Source organism: Pundamilia nyererei, unplaced genomic scaffold (genome assembly GCF_000239375.1).
Source record: "Pundamilia nyererei isolate P.nyererei 1_Seehausen unplaced genomic scaffold, PunNye1.0 scaffold00252, whole genome shotgun sequence".
Classification (NCBI taxonomy): domain Eukaryota; kingdom Metazoa; phylum Chordata; class Actinopteri; order Cichliformes; family Cichlidae; genus Pundamilia; species Pundamilia nyererei.
In genome coordinates, this window is record NW_005187653.1 from 642657 (window position 1) to 660528 (window position 17872).

Genomic DNA, 17872 nt, shown 5'->3' on the forward strand with positions numbered 1-17872 from the left:
GAAATGGCAAAATTAAGTCCTTTGTCTAACACTTTCTTTTCAGGTTCAGTGAGATTCCTGAAGAGGATCATTAAGGGGTCCTTTGTCTCTCTTGGGGGGACACTCTCATAGGGCTTACATTTGGGACTTTCCACCATTTGACCTTAGAACTGAAGAAGCTTCTCGGATGAGAGGTGAAATGTCTTCAAGCAACTTAAAGAAGTCCAGACGCTTTTCCCTCCAAGCTCCTTAGACCAGCGCTGCCCAACCCCCGGGCCACGGACTGGTACCGGGCCGCGAGAGTTGAGGCTCTGGTGTGAAATGTATGGTTTTCAGGGTTTTTATCGTTAACTCTGTTCCCCTGGGTTTTTTCCGTGTTGTAGTTGTGCGTCTTATTTTGAAAGAAATATGCACGCGTTACCATAGCGACCAGAGAGCATTAAGGGGCGGAGAGGGGGACGTTACTCAGTGTTGTTGACCATTTCAGGAGGAAGCTGCTAATAAAGTTACACAATTACACAGTGAATTCACGTTTATTATGATATTTACAAAATACCAGAGTTTTTGTCTCGGTCGTATCATTTTGTTGTATTTATCCGCCTTAAAGGCCGGTCCGTGAAAATATTGTCTGACATTATTTGGTATTTAAAATATTTATATGGTATTTAATTGTTAATGAATCTAACGCCCATAGACAGGTGACGTCACCCTGTGGTTTTTGCCGTGGCGTTTTGGAGCTGATGTTACAAGCGATGACTGGAGCTGCATGTTGTTGGTTAACAACTTGTTAAGTGATGATCACATATGTAAAATATGGACAAACAAGACGCGTTTCTATAGACGAACACGGGGGTTTACTCGCTGAGAGTCAACGCAGACGTCCGTCCTCGGTTTGTTGAAATGATCCACATGAGAACAATAAATGTATCATTTCCTGCCGTGACGTACCGACACTAGTGTTTCACTGTTTCAGTAAAACTTCACACTTCGTGTGGATCCGCGCTCCCTGCCCTGTGCGCGCTCCCGACGCAGGGGATGGGGGGATACCCTAGCTTGGCACGGCAGGTTAAAGGCTGTTTCTACACTCGCTTCTATAGTTACAAGGCAGACGTGTGTTGCTTGTGTATTGGACATGTTGACATAGACAGCATATTGTGAGTAAACAGTGAAACCAGTTTGTGAAGGTTCCTCCCTTCAGGTGCAATGCTGTCCGACAGGTTTATTGTTTCCTGATCGTCTCAGCGCAATAAAGTGCGCAATGAAGTGGAGTAACTATTAGCTCTGTTTTTGGTGAAACCAAGAGAAATACGTTTGTTTTTCTTCAGGAAAGCTTTGACAGATGGAACAAACTGGAGCCAAATGGAGCAGCTGTGTTGGACAGGTCAGTGTTGGAGGATCATCTTCATACTCGGGCTTCTAACTACAAGTGTTTTCACAGGTGCTCTTGCACTTTTTCCTGTGTAGTTTTGTGCTTCGACAGCCGCGTTATTGTTGCTGTGGATGAACGGACTGTCCCTCGTGCAGATGGCCCACTGCTCCGTCACGTACAGACACCAACCAGGTAACCCACACCTGTCTCCTGTCACTTCATAAAAATTAGCTTTATAATTTGTGGTAATGCTTCAGTTACACAAACGTGCCTTGCAACAACAGCACGACTAGAGGAAAACCAAACTGCTCTTCTGTGAATCTGAGTAGTTTATTGCCATTAAACATCAGATGTTAAGTGAAATTAGAAGCAGCTCCTTGGTAGCAGAATATAGAATAAATAACAATAAAAACAAATTCTATATAGCACCACTGGCTTTCCTATGAAGGAGTATTAGGGTGCCATTAAGAAAAACGCAAAAGAAAACATTGTTGTGAGAATAAAGTCAAAATTTTGAAATGTGTAGATTACAGCTGTTTCAAGACAAACGGCCACGGCTGCTATACCATCTACAAACATATATATATATGGTGTATATACATTCTGCTTTGTGTAGATGAACTGGTGAAGTTGTACTTCAGAATCAGTTTTCATTACTAGGAAGTGATTTCTCTTTAAGCACATAAACACAGTGGTGATGAGCAGGACGCCATGAGGAGGAGAAAGGCAACCACTCCTAATGCTCCATCCTACCTCTCTGCATGACCCACGTTAGGTTGATCTTTCTAGTACGCTGGGCCTGCACAGCTCACTTGGATTGTTTGTGGTACAGATTGAAAAAAGTACTGGAAACATTAGCATCACACAGTTGTTCATCCACATATACACAATACAAATGTCTCATTCCCCCACATCGCCAAGATGCTCCTCTGGAGTGAGATGTGACTGTGGTTGTCAGCATGAATCTCCAGGTAGGCTGTGCATGAAACTAAACGTTGGTCAGCTGGAACTAACAGTCCCAGAGCACCGAGCACCACAGGAAGCAGAATCCTGAAAGGATCTTTCACAGATACCTTAATACCACGCTACCATCTGAATGTTGCAGCAGAAATCAAGACTTATCACAGCAGGCAGCATTTTCTAATCTTCTGTGGTCTAATTTTGGTGAGCGTGTGTGTGAATTATACCTTCATTAGATCAGAAGTGTCAGAAATACTCAGCAACAACAACGTTATTATTAATAACAATAATTACAATTATAATTCATAATATACATTTTTAGAAGTTGATAGGGAGACTGCTACCACACTGAAAATCTCCCGTTGGCATTAAAGTAGGTCCATGATGGACCTCCACAGAAAATTAGCATTCAAATGTAAATAATCCAGTTTTGTCCAGTTTCAGCCACCAGACACTCTCAGCTTTCACAGTTTGTTTTTTGTGATTTTGTGTGAAATCATAACACAGCGTTGTTTTTGACGGCTATTTTTTTTAACATTTACATATGTGTGTGCAAGAAAATGCCGCTTCACTGTAAATGTGTTGGAACCAATTATCAGAGATGTGAATTTGGGAGCTGCTGAAATGCACTTATAAGTACTTGTTTACTGAAGTCAAAGCTTTGTTTGTGGAGAGCACAAGAGTTTTTAAGGATTACAATTTGAATCACCATTACTAGACTAAGCACGCACAGGAATACAAAAACTAACGAAGAGCAGAAATGGACATCTGAGCTCGAAAGCAACAAGGACTTTTTGCCAAGTTACTCATCCAGCGATGGAGCAGTCAAAACCAGCTTTGTGATTTTAAACAGAATCACAGAAAACCCCAGTATCCCACTGTCTGAGTGTTTGGTGGGGTCTGATGGCTGAAGCTCCCTGAGTACATTTGAGAATGCATCCCTCGCCACATGAACCATAAAAAGAGGGGTCAGAGATACTACGGGAAATCTGGAGCTTAGACAACAGACTAGAGAGTTTGACTTTTGATGTCCGTATGAGTTATGTTTTTGATTATCAGTGACAGTGAACTACACCCTGTAGGAGATCCAGTGTTGGTGGATGAGACAGAAGCTGCATCCTTCCTGTCCCGTTCACTGCTCTATAACAGCTGGGACTTTGAGCTGGTTGTGCCTGGTGATGTGGAGAGGGAGTGCATGGAAGAGATTTGCAACTACGAGGAAGCCAGAGAGATTTTTGAGGACACTGCGAAGACGGTGACTCTTCTTTGACTGTAGAACCTGTTTTTAATCTGGAGTCTTAGAATGAAAAACTATCAGTTTAATTTAACCATTATTTACACGTTTATCACCTAAATATACATGTTTTTTTTATTTTAATATTTAAAATACAAAACCTTTTCTCTTAGTATTTGAGCAATTTGATATAACTTATTCAAGGTGACCTCTTCATTTAATCTTCATTGGCTTCCATTTCTAGGAAAAATTTTGGAAAACGTACACCAATCAAGGTAATACTTTAGCATCACTATGCTAACCTTTTCATTTCATTGTTCAAATGTGCATACTAATGACGAATGTATTTTATGTAGTAGTTGGGATGACACTTTCTTTTTTCCATATTGCTATTTTTTGTCGATTGTATATTTTGTATATTTTCTAATTTTGCTGTTTTATCTACGTCTTCAAACCTCCAACAGTATCACGACTGAAGTCATTGCTGTAGTGATTGGCTACAGATTGTCTGACTGAGTAACAGGAGAACTATTGAAGAAACATTTTTTGAGTGGGGTGATGATGTTTGTCTTTGAAGGTAGTGCAAACAGACTGGACGTGTCAGGTCTGGTGGCAGGGATCCTGGCTGTACTAGTGTCTGCTGTAATTGCCACGGTGCTGGGAGTGTACTGCTACAAAGCCAAGAAAAAGGGTGCACGGAGGTCTGGCCGGTACGTTTGCTCCGATGTGGATCATCTGGTAACAGAGAAATGTGGAACAAAGTGACACCCTAACCAACACCAGTAACATTTCCCAGTAAAGTCTTTTAAAAACCAGTAGACCATTAAAAAAAATACAAAGTAGACAAGAAGACAATATTAATCCCTTATTCTTAATCCAGAGTTTGTGCAAATTTATAATTCTTTATTGTTATTTTTCCCTTAAAGGTCCAGGGGATGTGGGAAAGTAACACAAAGTGTCCGGGTTGAAAAAAGGAGACATGAAGGCAGAATTGTTTATTAAAGTTTATTAATATTTTTATTAGTAATTAAACCAAAAGAGATGGACAAACCACTGTCACCTTAAAAAATGAAAGAACAAAACCCAGGTATGGCTCACTAAAAATTGAAGCAAGTCAAAAAACTTTAAATGACAGAAAAATACAGAACTCACAGTCGTAGCATGGATGCATCAGAGAGCAACTTGGGGTTAGTATCTTGTCCAAGGATATGTGGCTACCAGAGAAACCAGGGCTTGAACCACCAACCTTCTGATTACTAGATGACTTGCTCTACCGCCTGAGCCACAGTCACCCCATCAAGGCTCACTGGGACTAGAACTCTCCTTTTTTGGACCTAAGTACTTTTGCTTTAATGGTGAGTAGAGTCAGCTGTACCAGAATCACAGCAAAGATTTCTGGCACAACTTCATCTGCTTCCAAGGTGCATGGAGAGGATGAAAGAATTCACAAAGCAGGAACTCCAGCAACACTTAAGGGAAGATGAACAACTTTAATAATTGACCAACGCGTTTCGGCTTGTGGCCTTCATCAGGGTCACAAGCTGAAACGCGTCGGTCACTTATTAAAGTTGTTCATCTTCCATCCAGAATCAGAAAACTTTATTGATCACTAAGGAAATGATGTAGGTTACAGTTGCTCCAAGACACTAACAGACTAAAAAATTAAACAATACAATTTGTCACAGATTTTACAAATTTAAGAAATAGCACTAATTTATGCAAATCACTCAGTTATACCTATAAGGATTAGGAATAGGTGGCACCTAAGGCAGGGCACATGCTTAGTGTCTGACCTCACAGATGTGCTTCAGGAAAAATGGTCGAAACCTCCTGAACCTTCTCTGGAAAACCTTCCCAGAAGAGTTGAAGCTGTTATAGCTGCTAACGGTGGGCCGACATCATATTAAACCCATGGATTAGAAATGGGATATCAGCCCAGTTTACATGACCAAATACAGTCAGACGACTAAATACTTTTGGCAATATAGTGTATAAACATTTTCACGTTTTTATGTTTGTTTATTAGCAATACAGCAACTAAAGGGGTTTAAAATTGGCGTGTTGTGCTGTGTGCTGTTCCAGACCTCCAGTACAAATTGCAGTAGATGGGCATACATCAGCTCCGGAGACGGTGCCCCTAGGTGGGATCACTGCACCCGGTCTGCCTAGCTACAACGATGCCCTGAACCACAGTGGACAGCACGATGCTCCACCACCACCATATTCAGGGTAAGTGGAAGGCAAAGCGTGCACACACAAGGAACACTGGAAAGACTGACTACCAAGAGTACTAAGACATTCTGGTGAGAGAAGCACAACACATGTTGTGTATTTATACACGGGAAGGTGACTAATTGAAAACAGGTGTAACAAATTCAACACAAGTGAAACTGATTGAGTAAAGACACAAAGAAGGGAAAGCAAGCAGGTTGCAGATGAGTGTTTAATTTAACTGTCAAATGTACTCATGTTTGCAGTAAATGAAATGGCATACAAATTTGAAATATTTGTATAGATATTGGCACTCGGTGTCCCAGGCAATGTCTAAATAACTTTGGTCCACTTATCTAGAAGATGAAGAACATGGAACCATCCATATATGCACTACACTGATTATAGTATGATAATCAATGACAATCATGATGCGAGAAAGTCTATATGAGTGGTGTAAAGTGGTGTATGCAGTGGTGTTTGCAAGTGTATGGTATGTGTTGTATGTGCACATCGAAAATGAAATGTTACTTCAAACAATACCAAATGTGTGTGATGGCATGAAGAAAGCAATCACACATTCAATTCAATTCAATCCAATTTTATTTATACAGCTCAAAATCACAACAACAGTCATATTGTGCAGTAGATCGTACAATAATACATACAGAGAAAAACCCAAAAATCATATGACCCCCTATGAGCAGCACTTTGGCGACAGTGGGAAGGAAAAACTCCCTCTTAACAGGAAGAAACCTCCAGCAGAACCAGGCTCAGGCTACTTTTAAATACTCTAGGAACAACAAGTAGGCCTGCAGAGCGAGAGCGAAGTGCTCTAATAGGGTGATATGGTACTACAAGGTCATTAAGATAAGATGGGGCCTGATTATTTAAGACCTTGTATGTGAGGAGCAGGATTTTGAATTCTGGATTTAACAGGAAGCCAAAACAGGAGAAATCTGCTCTCTCTTTCTAGTCCCTGTCAGGACTCTTGCTGCAGCATTTTGGATCAGCTGAAGGCTTTTCAGGGAGTTTTTAGGACTTCCTGATAATAATGAATTACAGTCGTCCAGCCTGGCAGTAATAAATGCATAAACTAGTTTTTCAGCGTCACTCTGAGACAGGATATTTCTAACTTTAGAGATGTTGCACAAATAGTTCAGTTCTCTTATTTGCTTTCAAACTAACTGCACCCCCGTCTTTCTAAAAACCTTTTTTTTCATAGGAACGGAAACAGCTGGACGTTCATTGATCATGCTGCTATTCACAAAGTTTTTCTTCCTGTCTTTGACCACAGGGGTGCGCCGTCGGTATCTGCTGATCCAGGTGACAATGAATGAAAGCCCTGCAGGTCACTGTGTGATAACCTTGACACTGATGGTTTGGGGAAAATTTCTGGTTGTTTTTTAAAATATACATATTTTCCTTAGGAGTGCAGTTCAAAGACAGTCCCAAAGTGGACCGTAGCTAATCATTTGTCACTAGTCTGATCACTTAAGACTTCGTTTTTGTGCTGTGTTTGTGCATTTGTGTTCAAGAAAAACCAAGATGCATTTTATATAATAAATCATGTAACAATTTCACATGCCTCCAGTCATTGTATAACTTGTTGTGACTTGCAAAGCCAGCAAATAAGCATGCAAGTAGTAGATTAAATTAGAATCACGAGGAAGTTCTTCTGGACATGTTTGCAGCCTTTGTGTTGTTTGTCATAGAAAGGTAAAACTGCTGTAGAAGCTTAGTTTTTGTTTTGTGTTTACAATGGTCTACAGCACACTGCGAAGGCGTGCATGCGTGTAAGAGAGAAGGCGATCACGCCAGCCAAGTCATTCTTCTTAAAAATGGCGTCATGTGAACAAAACGCAAAAAGAGCGAGTAAGCTGCAGCTATCGGAGCAGCGTGAATATAATTTCTCTTACTAAAGCTGCGACGTGGAGCATCTGTTCGGCTTAACACGAGAGACAATAGACAGTTAAATATACGGGGAGAGGAGGGGGGAGGAGGTGCTCCTGTCCGCCGCGGCTCCCCACACCGCCCCCGATCCCCACTCAGTCTACAGGCTTGTCAAGCAGAGGAATAAACAGAATCGGGCGCTGGAAGTGAAGATATTCCCCCCTCCCTCCCGCTCACTATCTGTGCATCTTCATCCAGCTCTTTCTTTCATGGAGAGGAATTATCCCGCTTCGGGCTTCGGAGATCTGGGGACTGGGACGGGATGGAGTTACGAGAGATCGGCCAAAGCAAGGTAAGCTTCGGTGGCCGAAGCATGGGGAGCGCTGTTTTCTGACTGCCGGTAAGCTTAAGAGGCTCTGACAATGCCGTGCATAGCGCTGACTGCGCCGAGTATTTAGCCCGGCTGCACGGCCACCAGGCTCAGGTACAGCCAGCCGTCATTTCATTGGGGGGAAGGTTAACAGTGATGCGAAGACGGACAGGGGTGAACCGCGGGTTGGTAGAGGACGGTTTCGTTATTGAACAAACCAAAACAGTCCCCCCACATACACACATGTATGAGTGCATCAGTGTTCAGCACTGCATTGTCTCCGCTGCACACGAACACAAGCATGACAGCCACGGTCACCGGGCATAGTCCACACATGAAAGCGTGTATGCAAACGAAACACTGTGCCAAACACAGCGCAGTCATGGATACACGAGCCTTTATTCAGTGAAACTAACGCACTATTGCCAGTTCTCTGTAAAAGAGAAACTAATTCATTAACAATAGAACTCAGTGCGGTTGTTTGACTACAACACACAGGCTGGCAGCTACTATTAAGCTGACATTAGCCGCTATCATTAGGCATCTTGAGCATTACCCAGTGTCTGACAGCACATTTCTCCGGAGCAGACAGCGTGCAGCCTGTCCCCGTCACATTACCAACCTGCCCAATAAGGCGGTGACTTCAATCGTAAATAAGAAAAAGCAAAGAAATTCCGCTGCAGGCAGTGATCAGCTGATTCCTTATATGGCTGTGCTGTTGTATAAAACACGGTCTTATTAAAGTTAGCAAGCTCCTGTTAGCCTAGCTGCACATTAGTGGTTGCCTTGGCAACAACAACAGTCTCAGAGCGCTTCTCTGTTAGCAACGGCTCTTATTAAGTCTGGCAGTATGACTGTGATTCCAATAGATTAGTTACAGATTTATAAAAACAAGGCAAAGACTGATTCTTATGCCATCATGTGTATAATATTTGTCTTCATATTTTAAATGTAACGACATGAAGTCAGAAGTAAAGTCTTGGTCAGATGTTCATGTAATAACGTACACAGCAGCCTTTCAGTGTCTCGCAGTGTAAACATTACATCAGACAACTCTTGTTCCCAGTGTCTTTTCAGTGAATCCCTTCAGTGAAATTAAAAAAAATCACTCTCCGTTGAAAAGCACTTATTCTTGATTCCTCCGAGATGCTGCATTTGACTCCTCTCTCAGTGTTAGTCTCCTCCTGGGACTAGAGTGAAATGGGTGCATGCAGCACCTCCTTGTTTGCCTGCCACTCATAATAGACACGTAATGAGACATCTGTTGACTGGAGCTCATGACTAATGTTTCTTCACTAGTCTGTAAATGGTAAATGGACTGCTTCTTATAGAGCATAATAGACACATTTTTACTCTGAGCATACAACTAATTCATTCACCCAAGAACTTTTTCTAACATTCATACACATTCACACTCCAAAGGATGCATTGCCCAAGGACACTTGACATGCAGATTGGTGGAGCCTGGGATCGAACCACCAACCTTCCAGTTAGTAGCTGACCTGCTCTACCACCTGAGTTACAGCCACCCACCCCGCAAGTCTGTATTGGGCTGAGCTGTGTTTTAGCTCAGTGAGATGAGCAGCCGTTCTGAGACTGGGAGGCTGGAGTTCAAATCCCGCTTATGGCAACATTTCTTTCAGTTCACAGTTAAACTTTTTAAACTATTTTCAGCACAAATCCCAGCTTTTTCAGCTGTTTTCAGCAAAAACCTCTTTCCAGCAAAAATTCTGCTGATTCACCTCTTTTCAGCAGAATTTTAAATCTGGGACTCTCCACCATTTGACCCTTAGAACTGAAGAAGCTTCTCGGATGAGAGGTGAAACGTCTTCAAGCAACTCAAAGAAGTCCAGACGCTTTTCTTTCCAAGCTCCTTAGTCTCTCATTCCTTATATCAAGACTGGAGATCACACTACTGATTTCAGTTCATTTAATATGTGAGTGCACAGATTCATTCTCAACTGGACATAAACGATGATCAAAGGTTGTATATACTGTATGATGAAGTCATCCAATCCCAGCCTCCAACACAGTGCGCTGAATCTTAGCTTTGAATGTCCAGTATATTCCAATCAGTGCAATTTCAGCATTCACTGAACCTACAGTATCTACGCCTGTGTGGCAAATGTCTGGTAAAGACACAGATAATGAAATTTAATTATTAATACAATATACATCATGAAAAATGAAAGCTGAAATTGATTCAGTTTAGTACTTTTCTCTGTGTGCTCTGTGATTATATTCAGCACTTTCCACTTCTCCCCCAAAACATGCCTTCCTTCTAAAGTTGTCATTTCAAGAATATTTTCTGTGTTGAGCTGTGCATGACTTGATGTTTGTCACACGAGTCACGGTCATCCTAGTGGGCCCTGGTACTGTCATTATTATGTTCTCTGCAGACAGTTTTGGCTGATGCATATTTGTGCCATGATACGCTGTGTCCAGGCAGGAATTGGACCCAAATGCCTGTGTCTGCCACCGGCTCACTCCTTGGTGGCTGCTTGTTGGGGCCTGGAGCCTGGGGCTCGCTCGGGCCACTTCGGAGGTGGGGTGCCCCCGGCCTCTCGGCCTGGGGCTCGGTCACTCAGGCACAGCTGGCTGCCAGCGGAGCTCACGGGTGCGTCACTGCAACCCCCCCTCATCTGGGACTCTCCTCAGCTCTTTCTGGGACAGTGGCGTGGCTGCCCCTCTGTTGGTCTTCCTTGGTCTCTTGTGTTCTGGGGGCCTCTGGATGTCTGGAGTTTTGATCTCCTCCATACCTGCTTCATGCCCTGGAGGACGGGGCTGTGGCCCCCCCACACCCTCTAGCAGATCATTACATGAAGGAACCTTTTAAAAAACAAGCGCGTCCATGCTCACAGGTGTACACACGGGTGATCACACCCACAAACTACACCCTTTTTGGCTCCTACCTCAAAGCACACTGTGTTCTGTTGATCTTATGTGCTGCACAATAATGTTTAATATTTAGTATTTACTGTTACATTCCCATAGATCATCGTGATGTTGTTTATTGTATTGCTTCTCATTTTTATTGCTCTCTTTTTCTTCTTTCTTTCTCAACAGGTGATCCAGGTGATTGATAGATGCATTTTTTGTCTGCTTATTTTGTTGGTTTTTGTTTTTTGCCCTTTATCCCCGTCCCTCTTCCCCGCTGTTTTTCTTTCCCTTTCTTTCTCCCCTTTGTTTTCCCCACTCAAGTCTGTCCCGTATTTAACAAGTGGAATAAAAAAAAAGGTGAATCAAATAGACCATTACGGCAAGGCCGGGATGGTCCATTTGGTAAAGTAAATCCGTTGGGCATCTTTCTTCGCCTTTAGACAATAATTCTGATGCAAAAGAACCAAACGGGACAGGCAAGAAATAAAAAAAAAAAGGAATTGGACCCAAATGCAAGCTCACGGAGCTGGGAAATACTAACTCGGAGAGACACAGGGAAAGTCACACAGTTTGAGGAAGGACGTGACACAGAACTGAGGGAGACACAGACATAAATACACAGAAGGATAACGAGGGACGTGGGAGCACATGGGGAGCACAGGTGACACTGATAATCTTAATGAGACAGGGCAGGCGCAAACACAACGTGACGTACACTGACGGGAGACTATCAAAGTAAAACAGGAAGTACACAGAGACACAGACAGGAAGGGAAGAGAGAACACAGGGAGAGCACAGACATAGCAGGCTGGGGAAAACACAAGGAGGAGAAATGAGGCATGGGAACTCACAGATACACGGAGGGGGGACACAGGGGGTAAGGAAACGAGGGGCAATCTAATATGCAACATCTAAACAGAATAACCTAGTGACTCAGCTACGCTCCAATCCCTCCATATTGTGGCCAATCAGATGCCAGGATATAGGATAATATCATTATGTGAAAAACAGAGAGGGTGAGAGACGCGACAGTCAAGTGGAGCGTGCGTCTGTCCTCTCAGTGAATGAGTGAGACAGTAGACAGCGGTGAGGAGGGCTGTGCGAGAGCAAAAACACATAAATGTGCCTGACACCCGTAAACGAAGCAGCAGCTGGCTGCAGTTTAAAGACTTTTTTTTGTCTCTGTCTTGGTCTCGATACCCTCTGGTCTTGGTATTGTCCTGGTCTTGGTTTAGGCGGTCTTGACTACAGGTCTAAAGTGAAGACATGGCTGTGCATTGCAAAGTCATTAATTGCACATGAGTTCCAGCGCGTCATGGACTAAAGTAAAACAGTATGTTGGATGTGCCACGCAATGCTCAATTACTTTGGTGGGAACTAGTGTGTTAGCGCAGTTAGCTCGTTAACGTGTTGGCCGTCCAGCCCCATGCACGGGGCGATCAGGGGTAGCTCGTTAACGGAGATTTGCCGTGTTGTGGCGTTAAGGTCATTTCAACGAGATTTACGCTGACAGCACTAGTGGGAACACAACGAATATGACTGCACATTTACGCCGACATCATCCTAGTGCGAAGACAAAAACAACAAGCATGCTACTAACTTTAGCCGAGTCATTTAGACAGCTGTTAGCACATGATTCTCCTTATGCTGCTGAGAATATAGCCCAGAAGAAGCGGATAGTATAGCTTTTTTTTTGGAAAGAGACATTTCTCTGTAATAAACTCTCTTTTCCAAAGATGAGTGATTCCTCAATCAGATACAGGGCTTGCAATATCGCTAGCCCGACGTCCCGGGGCTAGTGATTTTTCCAGTCGGGCTACCAAAATCTATCTCTGCCCTGCCCGTCGGCCTATCGTAGGAAGGAAAAATATATGTCAATGCTTTTGCATTCTTTCAGAAATGTAGCTGGGTAATTATGTCATTGGCATCGATGAGCCACTGTCAATATGTGACATATTGAAATCGCGTTTGAATTTGCGCTTGTTTTTTGCTTTCACTTTGCAATCGCGTGAACTGTGTATAGAGAGCGACAGCACTGATTGGTGAGTGATGATAATTTGTGCACAAATTCCTCTGACATCGTCTTATTAATTGTTAGCTTACTATGCAAACATGACAAGTGAAATCTCCTGCAGCTTAAATATGTGAGAGGTTGATCGCGCAGAGAATCGCTGAGCTTATGTGAGTGAGTGTGTAAAAGCATTTCAGTTCTGCTGAGCCAAATAAGACAGGTCAGGGTGAAGAAGTGACAGCCAAAGAAAAGCTTACCACAAAACGGAGACGTTATGACAAATCAGACTACAAGGTAGACCCTACAATAATACATAGAGAAAAAAAAAGAAAAATGTTTTGATTTTCTTCACTGACCTGGGTGACACTTTTAGAGAATTGACCCTGTAGCGAGATCTGGTCAGCAGCAAGTGGCTAAATTCCAACGATTCAAAGGGAATTGCAATTCCCGGTGTAGAATTTCAACCAGAGACAAGAGGATGTCGCCAATGTCTTCACCGGGTGGTGATGTTGTTTTCGGGGAGTCTTCTGGGCAATTTCTCTGAACATGGTGTCTCGTTCTTGGAAAGAGGAACTCTGTGTCTTCTTAACATCGAAGCACTAGTCAGTGTATTCCTGGAGAGCATCCAAATTGTCCTCGCTGGCCTTCAGAGTGTTGGAAATGATTATGCAGATGTGTTATCTGTCAATTGTTTGGTGTATTTTAAGCTTCAAAAATATGTGTTTAATTCTGAGCCACCATTCATTTTTTCCCCCACCATGTCTCTGCTTACTCTGGATGGCATTATATTGGGCTCCAGTAATACTTTGTGGAGTCTTCCTGTTTTTATCTTGGTAATTCTTGTTCACTGTGTCTTATGTTTAGTTTTACTTCAGCGACACAAGGACACGTACACATACACAGTGTTGCGGAGTTGGAGATGTTTCATTTAGAGCTTTCTTTAGTGAGATTACTGGTGCAGCTTTTCTGCCATCCAACTCCTGGGATGGCTTTCCCTCCTGTGCCACTGACCTCCTGATAAAGGGAGTGTCTGATTGTCCGATCACCACCAGCTGCCCTGCCAGCCTTTGAGTTTATATTTTGTCTTCCAAGCCCTGCATTTGGGTCCAGATCCTGCCTGCCACACAATAGTACCATGACTGGTGCCCTCTGTTAAGAGTATTCAAGTACTAAGACTGAGCTTGAAATTAAAACAGTTTTCTGTGATCCAAGCTTTCCAATCTGTTAATGAACTTTGTTTTTCCAAACTAGCTATGTTTTGTGTTCACAGCCTGGTGACTGTGAAAACGAGCTGGGTATCTTTGAGTCCAACATGAAAATTCAGGCTTTATTTTCTAAGCCAGTCTGTGTTAATTCTGAGTTTTGTTGTTAAAAACTGTTTTCTGCTCCTGAGCTGGCGAAATCAGAGACTGTTTCTCTGTGTTGGGGTCTCGATAAAAACTGTACCTCAACTGGTATCTCCAGCGACCTCCAAGTGTACTTGGAGTATCCCGTTTGCTTGAGTTGGCTGCATGTCCTGCTCCAGCACCCTTGAGTATCTTGAGTATCCTGCATCCTCAGAGTGTCCCGAGTATCCAGAGCCCACTTTGCCAGAACCTGTGGTTTCAACACTGCCAGAGCACAAGGATTTGCACCTCAATGACAGGCCATTTACCAAGATTCTGGAGGGGTTCTGCCTCCTCCATCATCACCACACTCCTTCCAAATCATCTGTTTCCTTGTCGTCGTCATCAGCTGCCAGCTAAGGCACGGTGCCCCATCACCTCTGCTGATGTCAGTCCCTAGCCAAGCCTCCAGAGGGTCTTCTTTGACATAGTTCCTGGTCTCCAGAGGTCCTGGACCAGAGGGTCTCTTATGATGCAGTTGCTCGACCATCAGATGAGTTCCACCTCAGCCTCTCCTCTCTGGTCTATCCTCCTGAGGGGTCCCATCTTTGGTGCTGGCCTCTTTCACACTGCCCGCCAGCCAAGCCTTCTGAGGGGGTCCATCTCTGCTGTTGCCAGTGTCCCGTCTGGCTTCCACTTTCACTGGCCTCCTAAGCATCCCCTTCACTCCTGGGGCACCCTGTGAGGATCCAGCTTCCTGTCAACCTCAGACTTCAGATGTTTTGTCAAGATAGTGTAGATAGTTTGTCTACTTTACTTGAAGAACTTCTGAAAGGGAAGACTTTGCTGAAAGGAAGTCTTCAGTAAGATCTCCGATCTGTGCCACACAAGTTGATGGCTGAAAAGTTTGCTACATGTTTCGTAGTAGACTGGAAGGTACGGGAATAGTTGACTCACCCTTTTAATCTTATTTGCCTTTCTATTGTTTTGTATATATTCCTCTAGACTGTATATATTGCTTTTGTTGGCTATTTATTTTTGATGTCTTTAAAAAAATATTATTCTTGCACCGTTGGTGTGGAGCACCTATAATTTTGTTATACATGTACAGTCACATTAAAGGGCTATTCTATTCTATTCTATTCTATTCTATTCTATTCTTTGTTATCATTACCATTATTTTTTGTTCTTCTGATTTTTTTTAAAGATAAACACTGTGTGGATTTGTTGACTGTGTAGTAGGCCTCATGGGTGGGCAGGTAGGGATGGGAACATTCTTTGTACAACAACTTTCATATAGCCATTCTGAATACCTGCTCCATGCTTGAATTACTTATAAGCTTGCAATTCATTATTACCAAACTATTTAAAAAGCCCCCTGAAAAGTATTTTGAAGAAGACATTTTGAAATGAAGAAATTTTATATTTCGAGAATATACTTTTTTTTAAAAAGTATATTATATATACAGATTAAATGTAGCAATTTTATGAATTTTACTGATGTAATCAAATGTTTTGGTGTACAACAATAGAATCAAATTAAACTGTTAATACACTTATACTTGTCATGTCATGAATATTATTGGGGTCTTTACTAAAACAAACAAACAAACAAACAAACAAACAAACAGTAATTTCATTCACATTACTTGTTAGTTTTCCTAAAAGTAATGCAGCATGTTACTGAATTTCTCACTGGAGAAAGTAGTGTACTTATTACATTACTTATTACATTACTTTCACGTTATTTTGTAAGATAACCTGCAGTGCATTATCACATAATAGACCTTTTTCACATTTTTTTTTTTATCGGAAGTTGCTCATAACAAGCAGCAGGACATCCTAATATGTAGTGATAAGTAGATAGTAGATTTCTTCTTTGCAGGTCAGAAGAAATGGCACCGTGTAAATATCAAAGTTTTGCAGCATGCCAGGCTGTTCTTGTTGTACACAAAAACAGCCCTACTTATCTTTTCATTCATTCCTGGTTGGGACAGCCGTTAAGAAGAAATAGATACAAGTGATCAGAAGACAGGAGGTGCTGAATTTGCACTTATGCAATAGACATAAATGCAATAAGCAATGAAGATTATTTCAGTGGCTGCACAATCAGTTGTCAAAAAAGCAGTGTTGTCCCAAGCCTTTTCTCTTAAAAAAGTTCTACTCCACCACTGAAAAGCAGTCATTATATGAAATGACGAATAAACGTCAATCTGCGTCATCTTAGCCTGGTGAAGGTAGCGATATGGCTGCTACTGCTGTGAAGCTGGATCATGACTGCGTGATACACCCATCCGCTGGTAAGCTTTTGCCTCATGGATATTAGGTTGTTCAATGTGTATGGTAATGTTATATGTACTGTTAAATAATTTACTGTTAAATGCCTCTCAGCCCAAACAACAACTCATCTGTTACATAACTTGTTCACAAAGTTCACGTAGCAGTATCTAGCAGTACGTTTGTAACTAGCCTGTTCGGAGTCTTCCATGTTAATTAGGTAATATGCATGCACTCACAGATTTTAATCAATCCACATACATATTTCAGTGACATTCACTTGTCAAGTATTGTAAATATGTTATCTTAGTAGTATTTTAGGATATTTATCTTGCAATATAAAGTGCCTTGAAGCAACTGTTGGGATTTGGCGCTAGCTGAAAAAAACAAACAAACCCAAACTGAATTGAAGTGAATTATCAGTTTCATCAGTTTACTGCATTGTAACAGCTGCTTTCTAGCTGTTGGGGATTCTGGGAGTGGAATCTGCAGGCATGTTGTTAACGAGATGTTTTGGTTATGATTGCTCTTCTGTGGTCTGTTCACAGGTAGTGGAAATATGCCAAGACTATTATTTTATTGTATTTAATTTCTTTATCTCCACAGGTGCGGATGAGGCTGGGAATCTAAGACCTGGAAACCAGGTTGGAAGACGTAGTTCTGCCATCTCCTGCCCTGTTCAGCCAATAGTATGCATCAGATGGACAAATAAAACTCTGCACTAAATTTCCATCCAAGTGTCTTTAGGATCTTTTGCATAATCTACTTCTCAACTAGTGTACTGGACCAAAACAAAGAAGGTAGGTGAGAAAGCCTGCCTGACCCTAACCCTTCCCCAAAGCATAACATGAACCGATGAGTTTCTGATATACTCCATGAAGGGTACTGCTGATATTAAGGAGCAACTCCTTGCTTACATGTTTAAACTGTGCATTGCCACAGTCAGGAGAAATACCATTACCTGGGCCAATTATCTTTGCATTGTGTTCATTCTCACTTCATATCTAGAGAAGCAGGGAAAAAGTCAAGCCCGCCATGTCCCTGAAATTCTAGGTGTGCCAATGTCAGGTTCATGTTGGACTGCACAGAGATCACCCTGGAGACAACCTCTTCCCTGACCTTACAGTGACGAGCATTCTTTAATTTACAAAAACAGGACAACATTGAAATGGCTGATTGTAGTGTCTTTAGCAAATAACCACATGGGAAAAGGTGAGAGGTTATAAAGGCAAGAGCTTAGTTCAATTTAGTGCAAAGTACAAATGCATTCAATTCAATTCAATTCAATTTTATTTATATAGCGCCAAATCACAACATAAGTCGCCTCAAGGCGCTTCATAGATACAGAGAAAAAAACCCAACA

General features: G+C 42.2%; 2 protein-coding genes across 5 annotated transcripts in view; both read left to right on the forward strand.

Moving 5' to 3' along the window:
• Positions 1 to 825: 825 nt before the first annotated feature.
• On the forward strand, positions 826 to 7308 carry prrg2 (proline rich Gla (G-carboxyglutamic acid) 2). 4 transcript variants are annotated; one of them, XM_005749660.2, is made up of 8 exons: positions 826 to 869; positions 1305 to 1360; positions 1444 to 1540; positions 3391 to 3563; positions 3787 to 3817; positions 4120 to 4252; positions 5625 to 5771; positions 7051 to 7308. In XM_005749660.2, exons 2-8 carry the CDS (start codon positions 1319 to 1321, stop codon positions 7091 to 7093), a joined length of 666 nt encoding a protein of 221 aa, XP_005749717.1. In that variant the 5' UTR covers positions 826 to 869; positions 1305 to 1318; the 3' UTR covers positions 7094 to 7308. The 4 variants fall into 4 exon arrangements, with proteins under 4 accessions (XP_005749717.1, XP_005749714.1, XP_005749716.1 ...); XM_005749657.1 differs by lacking the exon at positions 826 to 869 and adding an exon at positions 994 to 1133 and having other exon boundaries at positions 3368 to 3563; XM_005749659.2 differs by lacking the exon at positions 826 to 869 and adding an exon at positions 1087 to 1133.
• Positions 7309 to 7803: 495 nt separating this feature from the next.
• Positions 7804 to 17872, forward strand: part of prr12b (proline rich 12b) — a 76879-nt gene continuing 66810 nt past the window's right edge. Inside the window, exon 1 of the mRNA XM_013915055.1 lies at positions 7804 to 7998. Coding sequence (XP_013770509.1) covers positions 7916 to 7998 — 83 coding nt within the window. The 5' untranslated portion in view covers positions 7804 to 7915. The remainder of the gene's footprint in view (positions 7999 to 17872) is intronic.